This window comes from Micropterus salmoides, unplaced genomic scaffold (assembly GCF_014851395.1).
Source record: "Micropterus salmoides isolate LMB-PRFRI ecotype aquatic unplaced genomic scaffold, ASM1485139v1 Ms_hic_scaffold_18, whole genome shotgun sequence".
NCBI lineage: Eukaryota > Metazoa > Chordata > Actinopteri > Centrarchiformes > Centrarchidae > Micropterus > Micropterus salmoides.
Window position 1 is genome coordinate 28,869,443 of NW_024040928.1, and position 8,981 is coordinate 28,878,423.

Consider the following 8,981-nt stretch of genomic DNA (forward strand, 5'->3'; position numbering starts at 1 on the left):
CAGTGTCTGTTTTTTGTCATTGTAAATTTCACCTTGAGATTTTGACACACACAGAGTCCCTGCTCGAGTGTGACTCGTGTTTTCTCTGTTCCCTCCCTCAGCCCCATCATGGAGCAGAGTCCGTCTAACGAGAAGCTCTCTGAAACCACCGTCGGTCAGCCTTCCTCCGAGAGACACGGCACCATTGTCGGCGAAGGGCTCGCCACAGCCCAGCTCTGCATGACCGCCTCCTCCATCACCATGGTGCAGCCTCCCTCCCCTGTGCTCTCCTTCAGAGACCAGACCACCTATACGACCGACTCCTCCATCCCCAGGACCGCGGGGCCCAGCTGGGACGTGTACACGAGCCCCGAACCCAAACGGGCCTCCCTGATCTCGCAGCCGGAGAGTTCAGTCGGACGCAAAAGCGAACCTTTTACAATCATGGAAGAATCAGACGAACCCGCCCACAAACAAGTCTACGATGTTCCCATGAGTCCGGAGTGTGCTCCCAAACCAGACTGGCTGGCCGTCGGCAGCCCTGAGGTCTCGCTCGAGCCGGACCTGGACGCCTTCCTGAGTCCCCGTCCGCTCAACAAAGCGGATGCTGTCTCGGACAAGACCCTGGTCGTCCCGATGAGTCCAGAACAGCCACAGTTCTGTTCCGACGTGCCCATGAGCCCGGGGCCGCCGCCGCCGCCGCCGCAGTTCATCTCTGTGGATGAACCCATGATGAGTCCAGACAGAGGGCTGCGGCCGAGCGCCACCGACGTGTCCATGAACGCAGCGACGCCAGCCTGGGCGGCTGCAGCCCGGCTGGTGTCAGATCCCTGGGACGATGAAGTGATCTCTGATCTACTGTCAAACCTCACGCCGCCTCTCACCTCTCACCCCAGCTGCTTCACCTGGCAGTGCAACGTACCCAACATCTCCCCAAAGACGACCATCAGCATGGGTACGGAGAAGAGCTGCGTCTGTTTTTGATGATCTTAAAGACCGATACTGCTCCCTGCGAGGCTACACACTACTTGTTGAGCTGCTGTCAGGAGACCATTAGCCTAGCTTAGCATAGCTAAGCTACAAGCTACACCTCCAGATCTCAGTTTAGGGCGGGGCTTAACACGTCTCTCTTTTGTTTATTCATACAAAAACAGACAGAAAATCACGTTAAAGATTTTATTTTATAGTCATATTATTTTTCACTCTTTATTCTTGTGGTGTGTGTGTTTGTGTGTGTTGGTCAGAGAGTTCAGCCCACACTTAAAAGCTTTTCTTGCTTGTTTCCAACAAAGAAGATGTCCACCAGAAGACGTGTTGCTGAATAGAAAATATTTGCTTTGTGACAGGAAACGCTTCCCTGCGAGTCGACCGTATCCTCGGAGAAGGTGCTTTCGCAACGGTCTACCAGGCTACTGACCCCAAGAGCTCGGAGAAGGTGGTGTTAAAGGTAAGATGGTGGTGGTGGTTGTAGACAAGGACCCAGACCCATCTGTGACATCAGCACAACACGTACAGTTCTTCATGATTTGGTCACACGTGGGGTTTTTTTTTCCCAGCACCAGGTTGTATCTTCAGAGGTATATTTGCTGATGTCTTCTGTCGGCCTAGAAAACCTCTGAAAACAGAGGATTTGTGTTGAAATCATCTGTTGTATTAAATGTTGTTCTCAGTGACGACACAAAATTCCTGTCTGCTTCAAAGTGTAAATATCTTCTCTTGTGACTGCAGGTTCAGAAGCCGGCCAATCCCTGGGAGTTTTACATCAACACTCAGCTGGACGCCCGGCTGAAACCCGACGTCCGTCACCTTTACAGCAGCATCCGCTCAGCTCACCTCTTCCACAACGGCAGTGTGCTGCTGGGTGAGCTTCACAACCACGGCACTCTGCTGGTAAGTGAAGAGCCTTAAACCTGAGTTCTCTCTAGCAGCCAGCAGGGGGCGACTCCAGCGCCAGCAGAGAGAAGTGTGATTGTATAGAAGTCTCTGAGAAAATGTTTGTACTTGTCAGCTGATTTATTCCCTCAGTAAACACTTTCCTGATGAGTTTCTGGTCTCAGTCGCTAGTTTCAAGTCTTCTTCAACACAGCGTGATGTTCATTTAGTAAATTATGGTCCCTTTAGAGGAACAGAGACCAGGAAGCAGGGGAGGCTTTAGGGCGGGGCTACAAGCTGATTGACAAGTCTGTACCTGTCGTTCAGGAGAGAGGCGACTCGTATCTGCTGCTCTGTGAACTTGTTTTTGGGTGCTGTGGGTGTTTCTGTCTAAGAGTTTTGACCCATTCACAGCGTTTTTTCACTTCATCCAAGTTAACTGGAACATTTTGGTCCTAAAAATGTCTTCGGTTGTACTAAAAGAGACTGTAAGGACAAACCAACGTGTGACGTCTCGGCGGCTACGTCTATTATACCGTCTGTGGTTCTCATCACCTCAGAGACTCTGTGGTGGATTTCTGTGGAAAATGTTTTTCTTATCCTACGTACCCTTTAAAACCGTGACTCCGCTTTCAGAACGCAGTGAACATCTATAAAACCCTGAGTGACAAGGTGATGCCTCAGCCTCTCGTCATGTACTTCACCGTCTGTATCCTGCACATGGTGGAGCAGCTGCACAGCGTCCACCTCATCCACGCCGACATCAAACCTGACAACTTCCTGCTTGGAGCGAGGTAGCGATCAGTAACCCGATTCATCAACTTTCTACAAGCTACATTTTGACAGTAAAAACAGATAATTTAAACCAGTAATGGCATCCTTACTGTTGTTGGGTTTTTTTTCAGGTTCTTGGATAACAAGTGTTTTGAGCCGGAGAACACAGGCCACGGCCTTGTCCTCATCGACCTCGGACAGAGCATCGACATGGAGCTTTTCCCAGAAGGCACTGCTTTCACCGCCAAGTGTTTGACCTCAGGCTTCCAGTGTACCGAGATGCTCAGCGGGAAACCCTGGAACTATCAGGTGAGGACGTACCGGATGTCTGTTCATGCAATTACACCGTAAAATTAAAGTTTATTTAGTTTGTTAGGTGTAAAACAAGTGATGTTTATATTAATACAGTAGCAAAGGCAAAGTTCTGGCATTTGTTTTGTAATGTTTACAATGTGATTCACACTTTTAAGCAGGTTTGTTTTAAAGGTCTCACTGTATCTTATGTCCTGTACTTCACACTGTTCTCTGAGGCCTTTTAAACCTTTATAAATTCATAATAAATAAAATTGCCTTGTGTGTGTTTTTAGACGGATTACTTTGGAATAGCAGGGACTGTCTACTGCATGCTGTTTGGGACCTACATGCAGGTCACAAATGAAGGCGGCGCATGGAGGACAAACGGTGTATTTAGAAGGTACTTCCTCCAGACTGTCATGTTTCTTTACAGCGGAGCATTTGCATATTTTCCATCAGTAAAGCAGACCTGTTTGGGCCGTCCACCTGCCATTTTTTGTAAATGCATTACAGCAGGTTTGTACTTTGTTTTAATCTTGAGCCCGGGTTTGCCAGAAGTGGAGTGAAATAAATAATGAGAACTGGATCAAGAGGAGAAAATCGGTCCATGCATCTCCAGTCAAACCTTTAACTCGTAAGCGTAACCAGATCTTCTGCATGTGTCTGTCCCCACAGAAACCCCCACAGCGACTTGTGGCAGGAGTTCTTCCACACTCTGCTGAACGTGCCGGACGGCGGCTCGCTGCCGAGCCTGCGGAGCCTCCGCTGCAAACTGACGTCCGTCCTGCAGCAGAACTACAGCAGCAAACTGCCCACGCTCAAGAGCCGCCTGGTGATTCTGCTGCTGGAGAGCCACAGTGCAGTGAGGAGATGAGAACGCCTGAGACAGACCTCAGTTTAATTTAAAAAATAAAATAAAATTAAAGGTGCGACGAGAGAGAATTTTGCGGAAGGGGATTAGGGCCACATGTGAAAATGTTTTTTGAGTGCTGAGATTAAAGTCAGAATTCTGACTGGCCCTAATCCTCTTCTGCAGAATTTGTACATAGAAAAATGTAATTATATTTACTTGCTTTTTAAATTTCATTTCATCAGCTTCCAAATTGTTTTAACGTTTTTTTGCATTATAATTTTTCTTTGGTAAAGAATAAAAATGGGTTCTCTTGATTTGTTCAACGGGAGTTTATTGAAGCTAGTCCGCACAGATATGCAATATTATCTGATTCAACTGTTTAATTATCTGATGAAACTTTTTATTTCTTTTTTTTTTTTTTTTTACAGAATTGGTGTAGTTGTGAAATAAGCTTTTTAGGATTACAAGTTTTTTAAACGGAGTAAGATTTGGTTACGGTTTGTTATTAAAGGTCTCTACAGTGTGCTCTACAGTATTGTCTCAATATTTGTTGTATTTAATAATTGCTATGGTTCTTTGATATATTCACACTTTACATAAAAAAGAAAGTGAGCAGATTTTGCAATCAATTTTGTCTCAGTTGTTTATAGCTAATTTAAAGTAGGGATGTGCAGATAAAGTCTCTCTTGATGCTACCACCAGATGGCACCAACAGACGCTTTAAAGCTGCACTAATCAATAAATGAGTGTGTAATAAGAAAGAAGTTGCTAACAGCGATGAAGCAACAAGAACTTCTGCCAAACTGCAGTTCTAATGAGCTTTTTAGGTTCTCTGAGCGCCTAGTTTTGTGGTACATTTCCTGTCTGGTGCAGGCTGTGTTCCCAGCTGCTGTTTTCAGTCAGCAGGCAGACACAGTTGGAGGCCAGCAGGTGAACAGAGTGCAGCATTTAGCAGCCGAAGAGCCAGATGTTTCCCTCAGGAGCTGGTGGAGAGCGAGTTTTAGATTCATCGGGACACAAACACGACTCCAGCGGGAGGATCATGTTGCTCCGTGTCTGCTGGATGGCGAGGTAGGCAGCTGTTTGCCAACATAAGCACAACTTTTATTCAATTTAATTCAATTCAGTGCTGATAAGTTCTGAAAAATACAAACAGTAAAAGTAACATTGGTACGGAAAATGAATTGCTGATAATTATAGTAATATTCATGATGATAATAGTACTCGCAGTAGATGTGCAGGAACAGGAGGGCAGCAGGTGAGTCGACCACAGAGCCACAAACACCTGCAGGAAGTGAAAGGAGGAGAGGGTGACTACGGGAAAGGGAAGATGTCAAGTTAGTAACATGCATTAATGGGATGAGGTTGCATACAGAGGGAGAGAAAGAGGAGCTCAGTGCATCATAGGAAATCCCCCGGCAGTCTAGGCCTATAGCAGCATAACTAAGGGATGGTTCAGGACTCACCTGAGCCAGCCCTAACTATAAGCTTTATCAAAGAGGAAAGTCTTAAGCCTACTCTTAAATGTGGAGATGGTGTCTGCCTCCTGAACCCAAACTGGAACCTGGTTCCACAGGAGAGGAGCTTGATAGCTGAACGCTCTGGCTCCTAGTCTACTTTTGGAGACTCTAGGAACCACAAGTAACCCTGCATTCTGGGAGCGCAGTGCTCTGGTGGGGTAGTAAGGTACTATGAGCTCTTTAAGATAAGATGGTGCCTGACCATTAAGAGCTTTGTAGGTAAGAAGAATGATTTTAAATTATATTCTGGATTTTACTGGAAGCCAATGCAAAGAAGCTAAAACAGGAGAAATATGATCTCTTTTCCTGGTTCCTGTCAGAACACGTGCTGCAGCATTCTGGATCAGGGACTTATTCGAGCACTTTGATAATAAAGATATGCAGTAATCCAGCCTTGAAGGAACAAATGCATGGGCTAGTTTTTCATTTGGATGTTGGTGAAAGAAGGCGATCCTTTAAGTTTGGTTTGGTTAAAAGATAAGATTGATTTAGGTTTTATGCCAACCAACCCTCAGACACACACAGTAAGACAAATTATTACTTTTGAATGTGGACACAGCGAACAGGACCGTCATCAGATTTAGTCCAGTTCCACCACCTGAGGCTAAAACCAATCATTGCTTTAAAGCCTATAATTTTAACTGTATTGTGCTGGGATGTTGAACACTAATGTGTGTGTGTAATGCCTGTGTATTTACTGTGAGAGGGCGTGAGGGGGATTAGCTGGATAATATCTGATCCAGTCTGCAGCCTCACTTCACCCACTCATCTTCCCTCACCTCAAATGTCTCTGGTGCCCGCTCAGACCTGCAGCTCAGCTCATGACTGCATTTTTCTTGAGTGCTTTCAAGGTTCTCCGTTCCCCATCCAAACTCATCTTAAAGGTCACATCACTGTTGACAAGCAAGGTGATTATATGATCAGCAACAGGTGATTTTACTTAGTTTATCTGTTATCCTAATGTTGCATACCAGAAGAAGAAGAAGAAATCAGAAAGCTTTATTGCCAAGTAGTGTTTTACACATACGAGGAAGTTGCTTTGGAGATCAGGTGCTACATGCAGACAAACACACAGTTGACATACATAAATGTAAAAATATATGTAATAAAGAAATGCAAGTTTCTAAAAGAGTAGCACAACTATGTGCAGAGAAACAACAACGTGGCACATTATCTAAATATATAAATTGACAAAATATTAAAAAGTGAAAAAGAAAACGAAAATATCCATCTAAAAAACTGCATGACAATGAACAAATTACACTTTTTTATAATATGTCAATTTAATTAAAATGTATCTGTACAGAGCTGTGTGATTATGTATTAACTTCACTTGCATTAGCAGGGTGTTCTTGGACTTCGGACAATAAATAAAGAAGGTAATTAAAATATATATACATTTATGTCTCATTGTATAATTTAATTACTGCCTACATTTATTTATTTACTTTATTTTCTGTGCATTTAAACGGATGCTTATTTATTTATTGAGCATTTACTTATTTATGTATTTATTTCTTAATCTGTCAGGATCAGTCCTCCATACAACATGACATAATAATAGTAATAATAATAATATTTCAATGTGTTGCAGATTAAAAATCTTGTACTTAGGCAGTGAGTAGCAGAACCGGTACTACATGAAGAGCCGGTTCTCCTAATTCACATCACCGCTGCAGGCCTTCCCTCCAAAGCCACTTCCCCAAAACACGTGGTCACAGGTAGGCAGGTAGGTCAGCTGTGTGTATTTACAATCCTGCGACAGCCACAGATACCAGACTAATTTCATTTTTTTATGTCAGAGTATTTGTTTATTGTTGGGATGTAAACAGAATTGCGATAAATTTCTTCTGAAACAAACTGCCCATCTGAGCTTTAAGCTTCTAACTTTGTACAAAGAAACACTTCAGCAGTCACAGTCACTGCTCGGTTGCATCTGGTTTTCCTTTCACAATAGTTCAGTGTGAACCTGAAGGCAGCAGCTGCCCAGTGACCACGCCCCACGAGCAGACACACCTGAAAAAAATCCCGCTGCCTTCAGGTTCTGTCAGAAATGTCTGAACTGGAAACTTCTGACTTTTCTGTGATCATCTGAGATTGTACTATTGTAATGAACTATTTACTGATGTATCCAAAAAAATATATTAATACAAAAATGCAGCAGCAAGAGTGACAGAACTCATCACTCCAGTTTCAACTTCTCTGCACTGACTCCCTGTAGCATTTAGAAGTGATTTTAAAGTTCTTTAACTCTATTTTAAAGCACTTCAGCACCTTCTTATCTATCTGACCTTTTATCTGATTATATTCCAACTCTCTCTCAACTCTCAGGTCCTCTGGTGCTGCTCTGCTTAATGCACCACGAATGAACAGTAAAAGGTTTGTTGAAGAAGCGTTGTGTTTTTGTGCACCAGTGGCTTGGATCAGACTTCTTTTACAAATAAGTGAAGCTTCCTCTATAGAGAGTTTAAGAAGCAGCTCAAGACTTCAATGCTTTTGCATGTAACTGATTAAACACACTTTTATTTATGTATTTATTTTATTAAGCCCTGTTTGCGATCCTTTCTGTTGTTTTGTACTTGTGGCATATGCAGCGGTTTTGTAGGCTTTATTTTATTTTTTTTACTTCTATGTGAATGTACAGCCCTTTGAGATGCATTTTATGTATGAAAGGTGCTCTACAAATAAAGACTAGTATTATTTTTAATAATTAAAAAAAGATACAACTGTATAACAATAAATATATGAATGAAAGTGTTGAGACAACAGTGCAGTGAGTAAAAATGATCCAGGAGGAAGTTATTATTACCATTATTGTTATTATTGTGTGCATGTTGGAGGCAGATGTGATATGCAGGTGCACATACACAATCAAGCATACATGTAGGCTACACATGAACACAGTGTGATGCTAGAATAAATATGTATTAGGTGTGATAAAATAATTAAGGTAAGGAGGTAAGTGGATTTGATATACAGCATTTAGAGTATAACAGTATGAACAGCTCTGAAATAGAGAATGATGAATAAATAATAAGTGGTAGCCACAGGTGGCAGAGTTACTGGGTTATTGCACAGGAATTGTTCCTGACACTGTGAGTCAGAAATCAGCTGTTCATCAGAGTGATGGCTTGTGGGAAGAAGCTGCTTCTGTGTCTGTTGGTTTTGGCGTACAGTGCTCTGTAGCGCCTACCAGAGGGGAGGAGCTGGAACAGGTTGTGTCCGGGGTGAGATGGATCTGCAGTGATGTTTCCTGCCCGTTTCCTGACTCTGGAAATGTATAAGTCCTGAATGGAGGGCAGGTTGGCACCGATGATGTTCTCTGCAGTCCTGACTGTCCGTTGTAGTCTGCTCCTGTCCTTTTTGGTGGCAGATCCAAACCAGACAGTGATGGAGGTGCAGAGGACAGACTGGATGATGGCCAATTTAATGCAGCGTGTGTTTAGTGTTTGTCAGATGCAGACGTTCAACTTCACGTTTAAGATAAGTTGCACAACGGGCCCAGAGATGAAGGCATGGAAACTATGTTTAGGGGGAAACCCAAACCATCTGCATAGAGAGACAAAGACCAACAACAAAAACAAATAAAACAAACTTTTTTTGTAATGAATCCATGTCTTCATACTCAAAAGCACAAAATCACACCTCAGAAGCACAATTTTACGAGCAGCACTTGAAGGCAGCACATA

The 8,981-nt window shown here is 43.3% G+C and overlaps 1 protein-coding gene across 1 annotated transcript in view; it reads left to right on the forward strand.

Annotated features, from left to right (window-relative positions):
• The window catches only part of LOC119908575 (mitotic checkpoint serine/threonine-protein kinase BUB1-like), a 4,846-nt gene extending 542 nt beyond the window's left edge, over nucleotides 1–4,304 (forward strand). Inside the window, exons 2-8 of the mRNA XM_038726362.1 lie at nucleotides 55–934; nucleotides 1,326–1,426; nucleotides 1,708–1,869; nucleotides 2,488–2,645; nucleotides 2,757–2,934; nucleotides 3,213–3,319; nucleotides 3,595–4,304. Coding sequence (XP_038582290.1) covers nucleotides 55–934; nucleotides 1,326–1,426; nucleotides 1,708–1,869; nucleotides 2,488–2,645; nucleotides 2,757–2,934; nucleotides 3,213–3,319; nucleotides 3,595–3,793 — 1,785 coding nt within the window. The 3' untranslated portion in view covers nucleotides 3,794–4,304. The remainder of the gene's footprint in view (nucleotides 1–54; nucleotides 935–1,325; nucleotides 1,427–1,707; nucleotides 1,870–2,487; nucleotides 2,646–2,756; nucleotides 2,935–3,212; nucleotides 3,320–3,594) is intronic.
• The last annotated feature ends 4,677 nt before the right edge of the window (nucleotides 4,305–8,981 follow it).